Source organism: Falco cherrug, chromosome 1 (genome assembly GCF_023634085.1).
Source record: "Falco cherrug isolate bFalChe1 chromosome 1, bFalChe1.pri, whole genome shotgun sequence".
In the NCBI taxonomy this organism is placed as follows: Eukaryota; Metazoa; Chordata; class Aves; order Falconiformes; family Falconidae; genus Falco; species Falco cherrug.
This window is the reverse complement of record NC_073697.1, coordinates 55,718,369-55,739,820: the sequence shown is the minus strand read 5'-3', so window position 1 is coordinate 55,739,820 and position 21,452 is coordinate 55,718,369. Positions and strand designations below refer to the sequence as shown.

Sequence of the window (21,452 nt, the reverse complement as noted above, 5' to 3'; positions counted from 1 at the left end):
TTCAAACATATGCTTTTATACCTAATTATCTGTCTTGTTCTTTAAGTTACGTTGCAGCTTATAAACCTAATTCCTCTTTGGGGCTTCTTTTTTGGTTACTTAAAGAAACTATTCAAAGTTGCATCCGTACTTTTAACTGAAATAGATTTGCCTTTTACCTTGAACAGTATCTCTTAAATTGCTGTTAGCTCAGTGAGAAGCATAAATACAGCTCCTCCCATTCATCTTCAAATAAAACCTGAAAAAAAAGCTTGACAACAACTTATCCAGTTCAGCAATACCTACCAGCCACTGGGAGAGAGAAAGCAGACAGAAAAACCTTATCTAATAGAAACCTCCTCTGTGGAAAACATCTCTTGCCCCTTTAAACTTGGTTCTCATTGTTAAGGTGCACTGAGATACTTGAAGAGTATATGGTGTTGGATAAGAACAAAATATCTTGGACCCATGTCCTCTAAAATTTAAGACAGGCAAAAATACACCTCAAATAATACTAAAAGCAAATTGGAATTTAGCAAAGAAAGGAAGTCTGCAACACACTTCTGACACATATAAATGTTGGGGAGCTGCAGCTTTCTAGATGAAGCTTGAGGTGCTTAGGGTAGGTACGTGCAAAGTTAATTGAACTAATCCCTAAGTGGCAGAAAAGCACGGATAACATAGCATGGGTTGCAAGAGAGAAAATATCTCAGAGATGTTAACTATGTAGAAAGTAAGAAGGCAGTAACCAACTGCTGCCCCAGTATGTACCTGCGGTTGCAAAATCTGAGCAAAAAGCAAGCAGCAGTCTTCATAATTCTCCCCAGCTCTCAGTGATGTATCATGCATTATTTGTTTTACATTGTGTTTTTCCTTTGTACATTGGTCCCTAGGGGTACCAGCAAATCCCATAAGCAACACTGTGCAGAGAAAACCCAAAATTTAGAATGTTTCCCCCACCTCTCCCAAAATCTGGAGTCACCATAACTCATGCACTCTCACTGGATTCAGTAGTGGTTCATACATCATGTGGAAACACTGTGACAAAGGGAATCATGTGGACTTCAACTCCTGTTGAGCCCTGGCTTTAGGTGTATAAGACCAAAAATGATCATTAGGGTCTGTAATCTGACCTACAGCTTTCATTCAGTCACCTATATTGAACCCAGCAATCTTTATGACTGACTAAAGCACGACTCATATTTGACTCAAGTGGTATCTCAGAAGACCTCCAGTCCTGAGTTGGAGACTCTGGTGAGCAGTAGCTCTGCCTCTGACCCTCACAGCTGACTCCAGTGGTTAATTACACTGGTGAAAACGAGTGCCTTATTCCTTGCCTATCTGAAATCAGCTTGTAGCCATTGGCTTTGCTCCACTAAATGAAGTGCTGTATAGGCCTTGGTAATTTTTCTGTTTGAAAGTACTTGCAGATTGAAAGCTGACTTAATTTCCATCTTAGATAAACTAAGCAAACAGAGCTGTTCAGAACTCCTCAAATGAGTTGAATCCTTCTTTGCAGTTCTTTTCTCCCCTTCTGCTCATTTCTTTAAAATCTGGGCACTGGAGAGACATGCAATATGTTACCATCTGCCTGGGCAAAGGTGAGTAGTCTCTCTGTTCCCACCCACGGACCATGCCCTGGTCATTTGGCCATGGGTCATGCAGCTGAGCTTCTTGTTCTGTGCTCATTTCTTCGTAGATGTACATAGTTTGTATTTGGCTGTGTTCATGTACTAGGTGATCTGGATTGCTTTGGCTGCCCTGTTTGCCCAGTGTTTGCTGGTTCACCAGTTTCTGCGTCATCCAGATTTTTTTTGATTGTTTTTAAATTAACTTTATGATTCTGGTTAGAAACGTTCAATGGTATTGAAACTGCTGGAAGTCCCTGTCGAGCCTTGCTAGAAACACATCTTTTTGTGATGATTCCCTCAGTGACAAATACTGGAGATGTCAGTAGCAGGTTCTTAATCCATGTATGCTGATGTTGAGTGTTGCTGCTTTTGCAATCAGGTAACTCATGGTAGTAAGTTAAATGCCCTTCAGGAACCTAGGTATATTACATCTGTTCAACCCAACTTTTTCACACGAACCTGTAATCTCATCAAAGAATGACAGCTGGGTTAGTCTGACAAGATCCACTTTCCGTAAGACCATTTTGACTGGCATTAATTATATTCATATTCCTTAGTCCTTAGCCAATCGAATCCCATTGCAATTGTCTGTATTTTGCTAGGATTAGTGCCGGGCTAAGCAGCCGGTGTTTACCTGGGTCATCAGTTACCCTTCATCTCCCTTTAAGTGAGAGATAAACATACATAAGCACAGCTGTTTTCCACCCCCCCAGAAATAATGAACCACCTTGTTAACAGTGTATCAAAGGGAGCAGACAAACATAAAGTAAATGTGCGAGGAAGGACATATGACTTCATCAGCCAACATAAAACTGTTACCAGATGCATCTGCCGCTGTCTGGGTGAGGTATACAGATAGGTCTAAAGTGACCCTTGCAATTGGGAAAGTGTTAAGAGCCACAGAAGCTGCCCTCGGATTTTGCTACATGGTAGGATAAAGGTCAGAGCTCCCCAGGCAGTCCCACAGCCACCACTGAGCAAGGTTAATCAAAAATCAACTAAAGGCAATGTCTAATTATTTTTGTCTCCAGTGCTGACTTTGCTCCAGTAAGCTTCTGCTGCCAAAGAAGGCAGCAGAAATTCTTCTATCACCTGGAACACCCAGCTCTGTATGTAAACAGGCGCAACACCCATTCTCTGAGCATTTTTTTGCCCATTAAGGCGTTGCACGCCTCGGGAGGGAGCCAGAATCACTCTGCTGAGGGTTTCAGTGTTGTTTGCCACTATCTGTCACATCAGAGTCATCTCAGAGCACAAACTTTGATGCACAAACCTCATGCTGGGCATCTGACAGGCCAGGCAATGTAATTAGTGCAGAGGCGAAGCAACTGCGGAGGCAGCTAGACGAGCGTGGAGGCTGCCATACTGTCCCGTCAAGCTGCTGAAAGAGCTTTCTTTTTTTCGGATATAGTGGTTTTCCTTCTCATCCTTGAGGGAGCTGGGCTGGAGCTGCTGGGTGAGGCTGGCAGGGGACCCTGTGGGGCGGTGGGAGGCATGAACCGTGTTCTCCCCGCAGGTGCTGAGGCTCTCACCAGCAACCCTGTCAACAGAAGATAAAAGCACCAACCCCTCCTTTCTGCTCTGTCTATGAATCATTTTATCCTTTTCCTGAAATACTTTGCATTTCTTCTTTTTTTACTTTCCATATGCAAAAGCCCTTTTAAAATCCATGAGAGTTTGCGATCTAAAAATAGTTACCGCTGTACTTCTCTGCCTCTAGCTCTGCAAAGCACCATTTGCATGGCTCACAAAGAGAATACCGAGAAGTAGAGTGTTTTCTCAGCAGATGTAAAGGCAACGACTTTTTTTTAACAAATATTTCAGACAACATATCCTCCTGTAGCTTTTGGACACAGAAAATAAGATTTTTCAGTTTTTAAAACTCTGCCCTGTTGCTGTAGAAGCCCTCCAGTCCTGTAGGATCTTTTTTCCCATTGCCTAGCCTCACTCTTCAGCAGATCACCACTGGAGAAAAGCAATTACATGGGTGAAATATTGCATATGTTTTGGTTGTTGGTTTGGTGTTTGTTTTTTTTTTCTCAAAAAATACCCATTTGATTTGACTGAAACAATACGTAAATTTATGTGAAATCTTAATTGTTTCAGCTATGGAATAAATTAAGAAAAATTTATATTTCAGTGCTTTGGTTTTGGAGCAATGTGCGTTCTTGCAGCTTGTGCAGTTTTCCCCAATATGTTTTTTTTTAGGCAAAAACATTAACCAAACATTTTCAGTTTTCAGTTAATTTGAAAAGAAGAGAAACATTTTTATTCAGTGCATTATTTAGTCTTGCTTTGAAAAATAATTAAAGATTATTCCAGTTCCTGGAAGGAGTTTGGCAAATTTATCATTGACTCTTTAAGGTTTTGAGGCTGTCAAGAACATAGCAAAGTAATCCATCTATACAAGGAGAAAAGTGTCTCCTAATCTCTTTCCTCTGTATAAAAATTACTGTGGCTGTGATACATTCCCAGTAGTGAAATTAAAGACTTATTTGTGAAACTGCATGTAAGACCTGGATTTAGACCGTCTAATATATAAGGATATTAAGGAGTTCTCCTTCGCTATTGTCAGCATGATTTTCTCACGAGTTTTTGGCCTAAAAGGGAGAAATTATTTCCAGGTGGTTAAAGCAAAGGCCAGGAGTCATGAGCGAGGTTTTGCCTCCTGGTGCTCCTGGCTTTGCTGCATGGTTTTGGGCAAACCAGCCTGGAAGCAGTGAAAAGGTATAAGTAAGTAAGATGAAGATGTGTGTCATAAATACAGTAATTATTCTTACCTCATTAGCCCAGCAGCAAAAGATACTCCAGCAAAGAGCAGAAGGATGGGGGTGAAAACCCCCTCAAATGTAGAGAGGTGATCGCCTATAGAGACAGCGTTCATGGTGGCCGCAAGTAGGCAAAACAAAGCAGGATTTGCAGGTAGAGTTAATATCAATGTAATTGAAAAAGAGTTTTCCGGGAGGTTTTGTGTGCCCAAGGCTTGACTTTTTTTTTTTTTTTTTTTTCCTGACTCTATCGGATGATCTAATAAAAGATATTACTTTTCCCTACAAATCCTGTCTCCTTTATACTTTCAGAGCATCGCATTTCCAAAGAGCCTACCACAGCTGCAGTGTAGATAAAGCAGCCATCAAGGGTTATGATGAACACTTTTTCATGTCTTTTTTTTTTTTTTTTTTTTTTGTCCTGTTTCTTGATGTTCACATTTAACCACTTCTTTGGTTTCCCTTGATGTTCTGGATGTTTTGGTCTGATCTCTGCCCTCGTTCTACTGTTCAGCTTCAAAGCATGAAGTTACTTCGGGAAGAGGGAGCCTCAAGCACGGTTGCCCAGTGTTTGGCATGAGAACCCCTTTGAATTTGCAGCATGGCTTTGCTTGCAGCTTGGGGCTGCCAGCTTAGTTTGCGAAGCCAGTCAGAGTACAAAAACTTACTGAAACACCTAACTGCAGCAGACCAGGGCTTTATTAATCTTTTTTGGATGCTTCTGGGTAAAAGCCCACAAGAATTTGGGGGGTCAGGTTTCTTAGCCTACTTTGTGGAGCAAGAGCTGGTAGGAGTTCTGTGGGGAGCTGCAGTTCAGCCTGGCGAGGCTGAACTCCCTGGTCTCAACTTCGGTTTGTGTTTTGCTCCTCAGCATTTTAGCAACACAAACTGCTGTCCCCGCTCACCGGGTGCTCCTTGGTTTCCCTGTTTGTTGTCAGCGGTTTAAATGTGTAGAGGGTTTACAGGGGAGGTCCCTGCCCTGAAGAATTCATGGCCGAAAGGGAGGACAAGAAGAGGTACCTTCTATTAAGTAGAAGGACAGCGAGGGAACACCGGCAAAAATGAAAGCCACAGGAGCATGTGGCAGCATCGCTTAAATGAGATGCACAGCTGCCTTGTTTGAGCTCTTTCTCTTCTGTGGCTTAGGCAGAGGTGTACATCCCAGGGGCGTATGCAAGGGGCACATGTTTTCTTCTTTCTGGGAGAAATATTTTTGTAAAAGAAAATTGAAAGAAATACAATGGCTTTTCAGATGCAGATTAACAGAAGTTGAGTAGTTTTCCACTCCACCTAGAAAACACAACTGAGAGGAATTTTAAAAGTAATGGGATATTTGCTGTAATTTTTTCTCCCTTCCTTGCTTTTGGCAGGCACGTAGGTCAGTTTAGCCAATCTTTAACACCTTTCTGCATGTAATGACGGTTCTTCTGATTTCTGCTGGCTGCTCTCACTACAAATGGGTGCTGGTTTTGTTTTGCCATCCAGTTAAAGCATCCAGATTTGTAGGGTCTTGAGTACTGAGATCAATTCCTCTTTGCTAACCCTCATCTCTCCTTGCCCCTCACTCTTTTTCCAGCTCATGGTACCCCAACAACTTGTCTTTGCAGCCCGTCCATGCAACTTCTCACTGGCTTTCAGCTGACGCTTAAAATAAATTAGTGTATGAGCTAAAATAATCCAAGCCATGTTATACTGCACACTTGTCCAAATCTCAGGCAGAGAAGGCATCTCCGTTAATGCTACAAGAAATTCATACTGCCATGTAGTTCGTCAGCAGGTTCCCTATCATTTGTTACATCTTTTTGACAGTCAAGCATCAATTTAGAAATGCCCTGCAATGAACTCAGAGTGAAGCATTGCTCAAGGTCGAATGAAGGAGGACGTGTTGCAGTTCTGAGCCACTCTTAACTAACAGCTGCTGATCAGAGTGGGGTGGATGTAGACGTACACCCTTCCCAATTCTCCTCCTCGCTGGCAAGTCAGAAGTAAATGGCCTTGAGTGCTAAGGGATTCATCTGCTGCTGTGCAGACCACCAGGAGAAATACTAGCCAGTGTCGGCTACACATCACAAAATCTCATTAATGAACAGAATAATCAGATTTCTTACTGTCTGCCTGTGGGGCTGAGGCCGCTGTGGGGAGACACACAGCCAAGCTGGAGGTGAGCCATCCCTTCTTGCTAGGGCTATCTGATGCTTTGGGAGAGGTTGGATATATCAGTTATTTACATTGGAGATACGCCTTATTTACAGCAGAGCCCAAGTATCTCTTCCTAGTGCTGTGCTTTGGCAGTACAAACTGCCCTGGAGTGTGTTACACAGGAGGCCACATTCTGGGGAGGATAAATGAGAGCACTCATTTTGACAGACACCAGTACAAGTGATTGTAGCCCGATAACACCTACAATGAGCAAAAACTCAGCCCAGACTAGTAATGGAGAAGTTCTTGGCACTTCATAAAAAGTTCAAAACAATTATTAGAGCCAAAGGTTAAAAAAAAAGGAGCTGGTGGTAACTTGGAAACATTAGAAGTATGTTGTTGAAGGCCCCAGAAGACTATCTAGGAGGAAGAGGTTCATGCTGGTTACAGAAACAACCAGCTTAGAGGGAAGGCAAAGGAACAGAAGTATAACAAGCGGAGCAGAGGGAAAGTTGATGGTGATGAGTAAAAATCAGGGGTTAGGATCAATGGAAATTTAATAATTAAAATTAACACTGGAGTGCTGTGTTCAGGAAGGAAGTTAAAGGGAGAATATGGCATCCTAATAACAGTATCGGGCAACTACCAGGTGGAAGTAGTAGGGTTTGTCAATAATATGGAACTGCTCATTGGGTATTTCTGTTCTGGTACTTGCCAAGAATAATCCCATGCAGTCACACTGATATGATGACGATGGTAAGCAGATGGAAGTATTTTCCATTTCCACTGTAACTCTGGGTGTTAGCACACACTCAACAGGAGCTTCAGGTGGGACTGCAACCTCAGCTGTTTGCCCTCCTGGTGTCGGGACAACTGGAGAGCTTGTTAGCACCAGAATTGCCAGCCCTTTTAGAAATGATAAAGAGATGCTGGTTCGAGCAGAGGTTGTAAGACGGAGCAGTTCAAGAGTGGAGTCAGGAGTAGCTCTTTCGGAGACTGGCATCGCCAGGGGAGCTGCAGCACAGGCCACCCGGAGCAGTAGCTGCTTGGGCACACCAGCTTTTCATCCCTAAGTGCACATCAAATTATTACCAGAAGCATTAGGCAGCTGCTACCAAAGCACAGTGTTTTCAAAATCATGAGATTTTGACAACTCACTTCAGGAGCTAAAAGAAAAATGAAGGTGGACAAAGAGGACTCTGACTCGTTCTTTTATGTTTTGGAATATTTGGGGTGCTCCAGAAGACTGAAAGATGCAAATACTATATGATTTTTATTTGTTTTTATAAGGATACGCGAGATGTCCTGGATGATTGTAGGCTCATTGGCCTGATACTGAGCCCAGACAAACTTAATTGCACAGCTGATACTGGCTTCAATTAATAGATTACTAGAAGAGAATAATGGAGTTTGTTCCAAGCAACATCTTGCCAAATTATGGTTTTGATAAGATTAAAAGTTTGGCTTGCTGAGGGTATTGCAGATACTCAGGGTGTTACATAACATATTACAAAAAGTGATTTAAAAAATGCAAATATATTTGTGTTCAGGAAATTGCCATAGTGCAGCTGAATTTCTGGAGGGATTCTTTCTGAAACTCTTCACAGCCCATGTTTTTAATACTGTCATCGGTGAAAGGTAGCATACAGTCATTGCTCACAGCTTGCAAGTGGTGCAGAGGTGGCAGTGAGTGAGCAAGATGAGAGGTGAGACTTGGTCAAACATGGTGTAGCATTACTATGTGTTGAGGCACAGAGAAGCTTTACTTGGTTTCAGCCCCTGAGAAATGGACACTTAGAAAAGCTTTTGGAGGACATGATGGCTTTCTGGCCAAGTATTGATGCACAGTGCAGCCAAAAGGGCTGGTGTGGTCTTCAGATGCACGGACACCTAAGTAGGTGTAGGGACTGTTGCTTTTAGCCAGAGCCCAGCGTGTCGGGAAGGTCAGTGTTGAGCTTAGCAAAGACAAGACAGAGAAATTACTTCACCACTAACTATAGGTACATAACAGGTAACAGGCATTTTCCATTTCTTTTCCAAAGACTTTACAAAACCCCACTGAAGGAAACCAAAATGCGGACTTGAAATAAGGTGTGTGTTCCTGAGGGTGAAATAACACATGCCATAACAACAAGCCGTGGGTAGAAGCTGCATCGCTGGGAGGTGACGGCTTGGGTTGTACTGTGTTGTACTTGCCGATGCTGTCTGGTGCAAAAAGGATTTAGTCTGGGAAGTTGCTGTGCTGTGTAGCAGGCCAGACTCGGAGATCACAGCCCAGCTTTTGTCGTTGGCACAGTCGGTGGCCACCACACTATTCAGCTATTTAATAGAAATTAGGATACTCCGCAAAGAAAGCTGTGTCAAGCCAAAGAAGCACTTGTTACAGCATACAGATGCCTAGAATAACAATGAAGCCTTAAAACTGGGATCAATAAACAACAAAGACCTGCCGCCTCTTACGCGTGTCCTGCTTAGCATCTTGGCAAAGCCAGCCTTCCCCAGCACGCTCGGGTCCCCGGTCGCGCTCCTCCTCACCCTTTAGCTCCCACAAAGATCTCACTCTTCACTCGCTGCAGGCCCGGTTACCTTGGCACTTCCAGTATCTTTTCTGAGACACTGGCACTTTCAGAAGGTAAAGGCTGTGGAAACTTCTTGCTAATGGGCAGGAAAATTACTGCCTCCCTGCAGACTTTCTACTATATCGTAAGAAGTGTTATTTCGACATCAGTGTCTTTCCCTTGGTTACAGTAGGCACAGATCCCTGTTGGTGATGCCGGTGACAGTGGATACGTGCATAAGCATGCAGAGCATCAGCTCTCAGGGTTATGATCTTGTTAACTCCCTAGAGATCGCATGAAATTCAAAGAAATACAAAATAAATAAGCTATTAGGTTTAAGTGATTATTCGTCCTCACAGCTGGGAGGCGCAGGCTCTTAGAATGTTACATTTGCTGCAGGGTTTGGAGGAAAAACTTCCTGTCATCTCTCAGCAAAGAGAATATTTGCAGAGCCATAAGAGGGACGCAAAAGCAAAACCAAAGCTTTGACTCTCAGCCTCGTGCTGCCCTCTTTGTGGCTTCCTTTAGGCTTCGATTAACGCAGCAGCCGAAGAAGCCGTGGCTTTGCAAGTAGCATCTGGTGTTTGAACAGACTGAGCTTATTTGTACCAACAGCAGACCGTGATGTACGATAGCTTTACAAGTCAGAAATGCTCAGAATCCTCCAGTCACTAGAATGATAACTAAATCATACAATTTTGTGCTAGAAACATTACTGCTTTTATGAAGACAGAAATTTTTATGAGCATCAGCCAGCTTTTAGCAGCTTTGTATTTCTCACTGGTAATGAGAAAGCATTTCATCAGCAGAATACAGGTGAAATAGAGCTGTACTTCATCTGCCAGGGACACAACAGGTTAAACCATTTTCTGTGTCTTCTCACTTGTGCCCCATCGCTTTGAAAGAACATGGGTAAATACATCTTTGGATAGCCTGCAGTGAAATTACTTACTGTGGGTAAAATACCATCCAGCTGTGAGATCAGCTCCTAAAAATTAGAAATTTTTGATGCATTATATTCTGTTCACTTTCAGGCCCCACGTTGTTCCACATAATTACAGGTAATATTACCAAGTATGGCTGAGAGCCATCAGGTTGTCACCAGGGACTTTTGCTAATAGAGATAACCAGAAAAGCAAGTGCAAACTTCAAGACTGTTTTGAGCACAGCTTCAAGGGCCCAAAGAAGTCTAAAGCTTCCAGGTACTGCGGATGCTTTGGCAACTGGGACATCAGTGAACTTGCTAAACAAAAAGTGACACATTTAGACAGGGCAGGAAAAGGATACTTCATAAGTATCTCTGATTTCCCAACTGTCACTCAACTCTCCTCCAAGTTCAAGTATCGTGCATCTTTCAGGCAGTAGTACAGCCATCCGTCATAGGCTCGTCCATCCTTCCTGTTACCTTGCAGGAGATGTGGGGGTCTCACAGGAGATGCTGGTTGCCCACGATACTTTCCATGCAGGTGGGAGGTTTTGCTGACCTTGTCACAGGGTTTCTGACACTGCTCAGGGCAGCAAGCCTGCATGATCATCGCTGTGCCTCTTTCTTGGGCGCCTACTTAATCAGAGAGTAAACTCTGTTCTTAGTTTAATCTTCGTCTTAGGCATGCCAGACAGCAAACACATGTGGAGTTTAAGGAAAGGGTCTCCAAATACAATCTTGCCCTTCAATCTTACCTTACATGGCGGGGGGGGGGGGGAGCGTGTGTAATCATTTCTTTTTCCCACATGATTTCCTGTATACAAAAATGGCGGGAGAGGGGGAGTCAAATCCTTTTTTTGCCACCCCTTCTTACAAATATCCAGTGTACTAAAATGTTATATGTTGTTACTTTTCTCCTTTATTCCACGCAAGATCTTTTATTGAATTTTTGATTGCTGCTATACGCTAAGTACAGGGCAACTCATCACAGGAAGGCCACAGAACATGTTGGTAGGACTGTTAAGTCTGACTGCCCTTTTGACTTTTTCAGAAACTATCCAATGACACTTAAAGTGCTTTTTTTCCTACAAGAAAAAAAAAAGCATCCAGGCCCTGGTGCTCATATGGCAGCGTCACTATGTAGCAACTGCGCTACCGAGACCCTGCCCTGGTCTAGCAATAGGCGGTGAAGGCACTGGAGAAATGAAACAGGTACAAGTCGCTTGAAATGCTAACTTTTGCCTAGTGCTTAACTTCCTAACCTCCTATGGCAATGTGTGACGTATCAAAGGAAACAGGAGTAAACAACAGCGATGGGTCCTCTTTACAGGCAAGTCAGTGTGGAGTGAAAAGGCATTGGAGTTTATTATTCATACACGGCATTTTGAGTGACTTCTGTATGCAGACTGCTGGGTGTAACGCCACTTTGCTCTTAATAAAGAGTCTGTTTTGCACAGTGTAAAGGTGTTTTGCACCCTGGCTGCCTAGACAAGGGTGTAGTTACTGCACAGTGTGAATGCCCAGGAAGGAGTGCAAAATACCTGCAGATCCTACCTTGAGACATTCTCACTGATTTCAGCGCTTGCTTTTAGATTGCCAGCTTAAAGACAAAGCCCAGAACACCACATTTTTCCAGGTGTAAAGGCTGAATGCCAAGAAATAATAAAATTAAAAAAAAAAAAGAAGGAACACTGAAGTATTTTTTTCTGGATTTTTAGTTGCAGCTATGATTATCTCTGAATATTTTAGACACACCACCGGTATGAAATGTGAGAGTGATAAGGTACCTTAAAAATGATGCTTATTTAATTTTGCACAAGTCAGTCATAATGTTGGGTTAATATCTGTTTAATTCTCCTACGGTGTTTCAGGCTCAGGAGAAAAGCACTGTATCTCAAAAATACTCCAGAGTTAATCAGGGACGTGGCAGCATCTGCTTAAGAGAGACCCGTAATTGAATCATCCCTAATTAACCTATCACCTCAGCAGAAGGGAATAGGATGTTGGTACCACTACTGAAATGGATGAGAGTGCTGGGAATAGAAAGGGGGGAGGATGAGGGAAAAAGAAATAAAGCCATTTGCCTAACACCTAGTTTTATAACAAATTTGGGAGGAGGGAGGGAAAAGAAATTAAAGTATATGAATCATTAAATCTGTTCAGTATAGTTAATCAGACTGTAGTTTCAAAAACATTTGACCATATTTACATGTTAATCAGTGCATGATTTAGGTCCAAGAAATGTTTTCTTCTTTGTGGGGTTTGGGCTATTTACAGTATTTACAGATTTTTTTTCTTATTATCATTACTGCTGACCTAATTTGTATTGTAATAATTATAATTTCAAACTAGGAAAAAAACTCTTGGAAACTAGTGGGCAGAAAATAAAAGCAATGTCAGAGATCTCAACATAGGAAATACAGCATCTGTTGTATATTTATTGAATGACATGTCTGCACAAATCAAAATGAGAGGTATTTCCTATTTGAAATAAATCTCACAGACATACAAAACAGATCCTGAAGAACACTGCTTGATTTAATATTGTTCTTGTATTTTGTGCTAGATAGCTAATATACAGTAATTGCAATTTGTTTCATGCAGTGCCCTGCCAGACTGTTTTAGATTATTTGAAGACTGTACTTCAGCATCACAACCAGCTTATGGTACCACAGCCAACAGACCATCCGACTGAGGTAGTATACAGTGAAGACAAGCTACATCTCTTTATGTTTGACAATTCATTGAAAACCTGTAGGCAAATAAATCAGTAGGTGGTGGAAGAATACATTTAGTAGTAAAAATATGTAAAATCTGTTATTAAACTGTCATTCTTAGATACAGTAATCCCCCAAATGGAGGAGACTCATCACTAGCATAATCTAAGATGACTTTATTGAGCAGTGCATAACCCCCTCCATCCGCACCAGCTGCACTTTCCTTGTTTTGGTTAATTTTTCTCTCGCCTTTCCTCAGAAGCATCACTTTTATGGGTAGTATCTAGGCTAGGGCTAGCCTGGTGAAAACTGTAGCAGGGTGATTGACGGTGGCTGCACGCAGCAGCTGCCCAGTGCGCAGGGGCTGCAGCCCACGTATGGAGGCACCAACATGTCATGTATGGACTCGGACATGCATATGTATAGAGTTAGTATAGCTCTAATGCAGTCCTGAGATGGTTAACACTAAGATATAAGTTTCCTTCGTTTTGCAAATAGACCCAAATATAGACTTCTGCAAGTCTTTGGAATGCTCGTGCTTTACAGAAAGCATCCCAAACAAAATGTTGAGGTTTGACAATTTTATACTTGATACAGAGTTTGGGGATTTTTGTAGTTATGATCTGTGTAAAAGCGCTGCAGTGAAAAAGCAGGAAATTTTAAGACCTCCCCTTCTCTAGAAAGTAGATGTATAGATTTATCTATGATCAATTGTAGTGTGACTCATGTTAATTTTGCTCCAGTGTGTTTCTACCCAGGCTTGTAAAAATGCTTCAAATTAAGTGGGTTTTGCTGAGACTTTTCTAGTTTGGAGTGTCTGTATTTGAGTTTCTTGCTATGCATGTTTTTGTATATGTAGTGTATATTTGTCATTACCCATTATTCACACAAACAAAATCAGAAGAGGGAAGTCTTATGTTTAATCTGACCTTCCTGTGTACAAATATGTGTGGTGCAAGCCTCATGTAGTCCAACTTACCGTAGTTTTACTGAAGATGCTTTGCAGCAGTTCAGGCTGTGCATCACATTGCTCCTCCATTCAGTTTTATCCTGTGGAAATTACAATGTACATATATATAGTTATATTTATATGTATCATTAGCTGTTATCACTCAAATATATTCCAAGAATCCATTTTCCTTTTTTTAATGTTCTTTTGCTTAACTAAAATTTTCAAGCACTGTAAAAACCGAGGCTGTTCTGTAACATCCCACATGGAATAGCTTGTCATGATGTGACAGAATTTTTTATTCAATTAAACACATAGATGCTAATCTTTTATTCATAAGCTTAATCATGTACAAATACAAGCATGAACGCATTTGTACTTTGGTTCTTCCTTCAGGGTCTGCTTATTTCATTTCTGGAAGGTTTTCTGTTTGTTTTAGTTTAATGACTGCTGGACACAGCAAACTGCATCATACATTTACCGAGAATCTTTTGCCCAGAAGTGCTTTACTTTCAGAGAAAGTAATGAAAGTATATCTGTAGCAGGAACCCAGTAATTGTTTAACAAAGTAGCATAACTCTATATCATGCCTTTGGAGAAGAATAAGGAAAAATATCCTAAATTTCAGGGGGAATAAGAAGTATAATAAAATTGGGGCTGAGGAAGTTACACAAAATTTATTACCTTCTCCTCAATAGTAATGTGAGCTCTCATGAAATTAAGATGTTAGGCTTTTCTGCACCCTATTTCCATATTTCCATCAGTGCAATACATTTAAACACAGAGGTAGCTTCTGGGATAGCTTGCTGCTTAGCAAAGGCACACAGGAGCATCTGACCTAACGCACATGAGCAAGGCTGGAGCCTGACCCTTACGGCTTGCATGGCATTGCTTTTGCCTGCCAGGCCTTAAAAGCGAAGCAGTGCCTACAGAGTTAGCTGCAGCTCGTACTTACTTGGTGCTGGTATCAGTAAGGAGGGTTCTTGCTTCACTAAAGTTTTTTCAATAGGGAAAAAAATAGGTTTCAGAAACTTAAGGTAGGAAAGTAATTCGCTTTATATAAAAGGGATGTGGCTCTAGATGCTGAAAATAATAAGTAGCAATGTGGGGGTGTCAGATGGTCCTGTGCGTTACCTCTGTGGTGGAACAAGCCAGGGAAATGCCAGTGGCAGCTCCCCCTGAGAGGGAGTGGTCACAGCCACTTCAGCAGAAGAGTATAATACCCCCAAAGGGCTTTCCTTGCTGCACCCTGGCTCTTCCTCCTTCCCCTGTCCCTTCACCTCGTTGGCAGAGTCTGAGGAGCTGGACTGGATGGAGGGTAATGTTCTTTCCATGGCAGAGCTCCTCAGACACACTACAGGTTTCCCGGGGTGTGTGTACCTAGCAAAAATTCAAGCAGCTTCTTGTAGCGTGAGTGGAGGGGGAGGCATTGACTGCTGCCCTGTTGCAGCGGTAGGAGGAGACAAGTGAAGCGCAAAGAGAAAGTCTCGGATGGTAACAGAGTTGAACTATAGGCGAAAGGTCTTTTTCTTAGGGATTACAAACTTGGATTTACAAGCTGCAGAGGGAAGGAAGAGTTGAGATGTTTCAGGGGGAGGGGAGGGGTGCCTCAGACAAAGCCCATCTCTTCCTTTATATTTTGGCTTCCTTTGCAGAGCTTTGGATTTGCTTGTAGCTGTCTGTGCCAACAATTTGCACCACAGGGAACAAGTAGTCACATAGGCTCAGCTCCCAGTGATGCTAACCCCCCCTGGGAGGTAGTGGTATCCTAAACCATACAGATTCTCTAATGACCCCCTGATCAGTCTTCACTAAATTAAACCTTCCATGTATTTATCTAACTTGCAAAAAAAATTAAAAGCAAATACCTGAGGAAAAACATGAGCAAAGATGCAACATGAGGAAAGATGCTCCCAAGCTGTCTCGCAGGATGCTATAATAAACATATGAAAGGAGGCAAGGGTAGTCCTTAAAATAGTTTTGAGATATCGAAGATCTGGAAGTGAGGAGGAGGACTTTACAACATTTGCCTACCAGTGCAGCATGCGGCTGATTGCCTCTGTTGAACATCAGACCCTTGTTTCTCTAGTTCGCTGTGACCTCCTATCTAAGCTGGAGGCTATACAAAGATTTTACTAATTGGGCCTCCAGATTTATGTGTTGTAATAAAAAAAGAGTAGCTGTAAAAGTGAGTGAGTCTCTAGAAGGGTGTGGTTTGGGTTTTTTGTGTACTTCAGTTATTTCAGCTATATTAACAGTACCATCTTACATTAATTGGGTAATCCTGAACTATGGCATTTTATGGGCAACAAGAATTAAGTACAATTTAGGTACAATCGACGAAAGAGGGCTTATAAATGTGTGTGGATTACAGGAATCCCCATAATTAGTCCCACGGCATTAATTTAGTGTTGGAATATTGAAGCACACAAATGATGAAGGTTAAAAGCAAAATTTCTTTCCACCTGACATGGTGGCATCTCCGTAAAGCTATAATTTGAGTTAATACGGCATTCATTAATAATAACGAAGCTTTTAGTTTTCATAGTTCCTTTATTTATTTTCTTTATATTTTTCACAGTAACATAACTGCTGTCAAGTTTCAGGTGTGTTCTACAGAATTAATAAATTTCTTACAAAAATAGACCAAAAGAGTCACCTCTGAAGTAAACTGTCAGCTGCGATGAAGTGATCCATTTGATCACGCTCTTCAAAGACCCTTTTTATGCATTTTAAGAGATTAAGAAGAAAGGTTATACTAAATAGTATGCCCAGTCACTGATTCTTTACTTTTTCTTAACCTGCTGTTAAAGTGGAAATTACCAATAGCCACCTCTCAAAACGTATTCCTTGCACCTCACCAAATTCATGTTCTAGAAATTGGAAATGTAATTTTAAAAGTACTCATTCTCAGTAAGAGCAATTATGTTGTGTGTTCACTTCAGGATGTGTTTCGCTGTCAGTATCGCAGCTAGTTAAAAAGCATATTTTTTATTGCAACTGACATCTTTACTTATTTGCCTTGTAAAATCACAATAGAAATATTTCACTTTTTCAGGGGAGCAAGCAGTTGCTGAACAACTACCCTGTCTACATTACTAGTAAACAGTGGGATGAGGCTGTAAATTCTTCCAAGAAAGATGGACGACGGCTCCTTCGCTATCTCATCAGATTTGTTTTCACAACCGATGAGCTTAAGTACTCATGCGGCCTTGGAAAAAGGAAAAGGTCAGTGCAGTCAGGAGAGACAGGTCCTGAAAGACGTCCTCTGGATCCAGTAAAAGTAACATGTCTCAGAGGTACTGCATCTTTTCGCTCAGTGTCCACCTTATGTGATCTCATTTCACCACATTGGCTCTGGCTCAGTAGAAGCGTTTGGCTGACAGTTGCAGAACTAGAAGGGGTTTCACAGGCGGGTGAAAAGCAGCCAGAAACCCTCCGCTTTTCTTTTTTTTTATATACATACATATATATGTGTGTATGTATGTATTATATATGTGCTTTTGGTTTTTTTAAATGGGAAAAACAGGGCTGCTTATTTAAGAGAGGAGACAAATACGAGGGCACATGACACTGATATACTTGAAGCAGCAAACAAGGAAAAATCAGACAACTCTGATGACACCCTTTTATAATAAACTACAGGGCATTCTTTAACACTGATGTACAGCAGAATTAACCAGGGAATACTTATAGCCTAATGTGTAGTAGGTATATGGCACTCAAGGCTACAGTGCATCATTGGAGTTAAAAGCTAACCAAGTTTCAGAATAGGTTTGAACATTTTGTAGGGCCAAGAACATCTACAAGTTAATGACATACAAAGTGTGTGCAAATGCGTTGTCAAGGATTTAACTTTTTCTGGAGCAGTGATGCAACATTGACTGAAAAAAGTTAGGGGACAACTTTCCCCTATGTTTAGCCTGATGAGGAGGGGGAATTTTGCAAGCATTTCACGGTGTCAGAGAGCGAGTATGTTGGATAATACAGAGAAAGGGTCCAGACTGAGAAGAATTATCTGTTGTGGCAGTTCATACTTTGGTTTCCTAAAATTGTTCGAAAGGCCTGGTACTGGGCTTTGTAATGAAACAAACAAACCAGGACTTTTTAGAGCCCAATTAAAAACATGTTTGTAGTATCAGCATCTGCATTTTATAGATGCATATGCTTATCATTTCGTTAATAAACTCACAGTTAACTTTTTGTAGCATTTTGTGAACACATAGACAAAACTTTGGTTGAACTGATTTCAAGAACGTTTTACTAATCGATGCAGTGTTAAAAGGTGTATTATGGTCAGTCAGTGATAAAAATATCTTTAATCATCCAACTGGATTCCAAAGTGGTTATGTACACCAGATCGAGCCTCTTCCCGTCTAGGATAGAAGAATCCAACAAGGCCAAGTAGATAAGACTTGTAGTTGGGGTATATTGGCGTAACCAGGTAACGAACTCAGATTTTACATACAGCCAAATTAGGCAGATGCTGGGTTTTTACTACAAAGGAACCAGTTGACCTGTTATATGATACTCTACCAGACCTTGTACTCTATCAGAGCTTAATAGAAGGGCAAGTCTGTTGCACACCATGCTGCACAGAGACCTGGAATGAGATGCAGGGTCCCTAAAGCTCCCCTGGAAATGGAAGGCTGAATACAAGTGCATTGACCATTTACTAAATGGCTTTAAAGTTCTCTGAATAATGTATGCACAAGCAGCGTTAATACCCTTCTCTTTCCCTTTCTTCACCTGCCTCCCACCAAGACTTAACAGTAAATCCAGCTGTAGATGGACTTTTGCTTATGGCCACTCTCTTTCCTGGGGTCCTGGGCACACAGAACCAGTGGAGCACTCCCTGGGAGAAGGAGAAAGGCCAATTTCCTTAATTTTCAGAAGCTTGACAAGGAAGCCAAAACGTTCATTATCTAAGAACCAGTTAAGAAAACAGAGTAGACAGCTCTCCCTTGGGCTTTCATGCATGGGTGGGAATATGACAACTTTCTCCACAGAGCCAAGAGTTGGCCGCTATCTCCTACCCATTTGCAAGCCAAGGTAACAAGTGTCTGACTAATTCTCAGCACATCCAATTATTGCCTTCCCACCATAGCAGGGAGTACGAACTGCTTCTCTCCCTGCACTCAGAGTAGTTTAAACATCTGTAAACATTTTTAATATACTCCTACAATTGACTGATGTCTGGAACCAGCTTTAAAACAGCCTGGCATGCTTAAATTCTAGCATTACTCCTTTACGTGGTAACCATTTCTCCGAGAAAAACGCCAGTCTGTGGAGCCCCACGTGAACTTAACTAGGTAGGAATTACTGTTGCCTGTGTGGATATCTAGGGAAATGAATTTAAAACCGAGATAGCTATCACTTTTGCAGACACACTGCTGGAAGAGCTATGCAAAACTCACATCCTAATTGTCCAACAGATGAGATACCTTCCAGGCACAGGAACTCATGCAGAAGCACAGCATTCCCTGGTCTCGAGATGTGGTGACAGTAATGAAGTTACCTTACGCCACGTATTGTGCTGTTGGCTTGTCAACAGCAGAAAACAGAATTTAAAAACATCCTGGGACACACAATACTGAATGAGGAAATAACTAATGTTACAGAATAAATAAGCTCAGTTTCCATATGAGGTACAGCGTATCCAATATATCTAATAAGGTGCCTTCACATTTAAAATCATATTTGGACATTTCAAAGTCCAAATACATCTGTTTGAGCTATGTCTAGCAGTTAACTCCAGAATTGGTAAGGCACCTTCTGCAAGTTTAGCATGTTGCATGTCAAAGAATCCAAAAAAGAAATTATAAAAAAATGTAATCATCACATACAAATAGCTGTATGTGGAAGCACCAGCTACTTAAATAGCCCGATTACATACAGTACAATTCATTTTCTCCTGCCTTGAAAAATATCGCCAGGCTCCCCAAAATTAGCCCTCTCATCTCACGTAGCTATTTCTAAGGCAAATTTAGTCTCTGAAGAATAGGTGTCAGATTCAGGAAGATGGAGGAAGCAGGACTTAAAATGAAAGATATTCCAAACGGGAAGGAGCACCAAACTGAAGTGACAGTGGTGACATTTTCAAGCAGGTTGTGGGCAGCTGCAAGCCTGCAGATGTTGAAGCAGCCAGCAGAGGGAGACGATAAAGACCCGCAAGAGTAATCACCTTAAGGTATTAATACACAACAGGTTCCAAATGAAATACATCCTGGTTCATGCTAGCTTTCACACATACTGCACATGCTGAATTACAACCATCACTTCAAGTTAGTTCTTTTTATTTCCACAAGAAGGGATTTTATCTCCAGATCCCATGCGTCACATATTTAGCTCAGGTATAAGAATATACAGTGCATGTGGAGAAACACACTTGTACAGAAATAAAATAGGTCCGAGTGGCATTATCATGGCATCCCCATAAGGCTTTACTTCTGCCTAAATAGAGCAGTAATGCCCCCTTTCTTATTTCCCATGAGCTTTTGACACCTGGGCGATAACGGATGCTACAAAACCAAGTTGGTTTTTATCCTTGCATGTTTTCCTGCAGAATTCATTAGGATGCATTGTACTTCCAACCCGGACTGGTGGATGCCATCCGAAGAGCAAATAAACAAGGTATTCAGTGACGCAGTAGGACATGCTCGTCAAGGGCGTGCAGTGGGGACTTTTCTTCACAATGGGAACTCGTATTACGAAGGGACTGACCATCCAGGATCACAGGATGAAGTCTTCAATAGAGGTATGCAAGATGGATCTGCTGATTGATGGCAGTGAGAAGAACCTCATACAACAGTAGCAACCACTTAATTTAGGAGAGACTGTTTGTTAAACATACTTATCCTGCTGTCATTTAAGAGTCCAAAGCATGTTTGAACACATACTGCCTACATTTCAGCTTCTCCATCCTACCATGTCCCAGTTAACTGAAAGAAATACATTTCAAGACCTGCTCTATGGGACTTCTCAGTGCCTATTATTTCCAAATCCTTCATAGCACCCTCAAAGGGAAATTGCAGTTCATTTCATCTAGTTCCAGAGGAAAGGTAATTTAAAAACTATGAAAATGTCAAAAGAAACAGGAGCTACTATCTCATCTGCCTATTGCTAACAAGCCCAGGTCTGGACACAGGACAGCTGGGTACCCTTTGCTTTCCCTGTGTAGGAGATGTAAGAACAACTCTGCACACTTACTAAAAAAAAAAGCAGTCTCCCATTTCCTAACAGAAAATAATGTAATTATAGATGCTACCTTAAAATACCACACAAGATGGAAAATTCAGGGACTTCCTTTAGCCAGCTGCCAAGGAAATTAAGCTTCCCGGGTAAAACAGCAGCACTTGTCAACAGCAGAATCCTTCAAAGACCCAGAACAATAACAGGCACTTCTAATAGATAAAAATTGCTTTGTATAACAGATAGACACTGTATTTATCTAGATTTATAGGGGATTAGAGTTGATCATGACAGTTTTCATTAAAATAAGATTGCTAAAAACAAATTGCCATTTCAGAAGACAGGTTTTGCTTTGTCTGTTCCTATTCTACAGCCATATTATGTAGCTTTAGAGGCTTTAAATTGCCTTTTCTTGGTTTTGCTTTCATTTGTGTTTTATATCCGTTCCTTGAAATAAATGAGGCAGCGTGCTGGTCTTAACAGTCAGATGCTCAGTGTTCCATTCAGGGAGGAGCTGGGTAAGAAAAGCCAACTTACAACTTGTGTTGTAGTTAAACCTGGGGTCCAGGCTGAGAGCTGTAAGAAAAGAGCTGTA

At 41.5% G+C, this 21,452-nt stretch overlaps 1 protein-coding gene across 2 annotated transcripts in view; it reads left to right on the top strand.

Moving 5' to 3' along the window:
• Positions 1 to 20,463, top strand: part of BEND4 (BEN domain containing 4) — a 29,693-nt gene extending 9,230 nt beyond the window's left edge. The window contains exons 3-5 of one of the 2 annotated variants that reach the window (XM_055700736.1): positions 12,605 to 12,696; positions 16,725 to 16,894; positions 20,232 to 20,463. In XM_055700736.1, the coding sequence (XP_055556711.1) occupies positions 12,605 to 12,696; positions 16,725 to 16,894; positions 20,232 to 20,241 (272 nt within the window). In that variant the 3' untranslated portion in view covers positions 20,242 to 20,463. Of the gene's footprint in view, positions 1 to 12,604; positions 12,697 to 16,724; positions 16,966 to 20,231 lie in introns of both variants that reach the window. The other variant, XM_055700728.1, reaches the window with a different exon arrangement.
• The last annotated feature ends 989 nt before the right edge of the window (positions 20,464 to 21,452 follow it).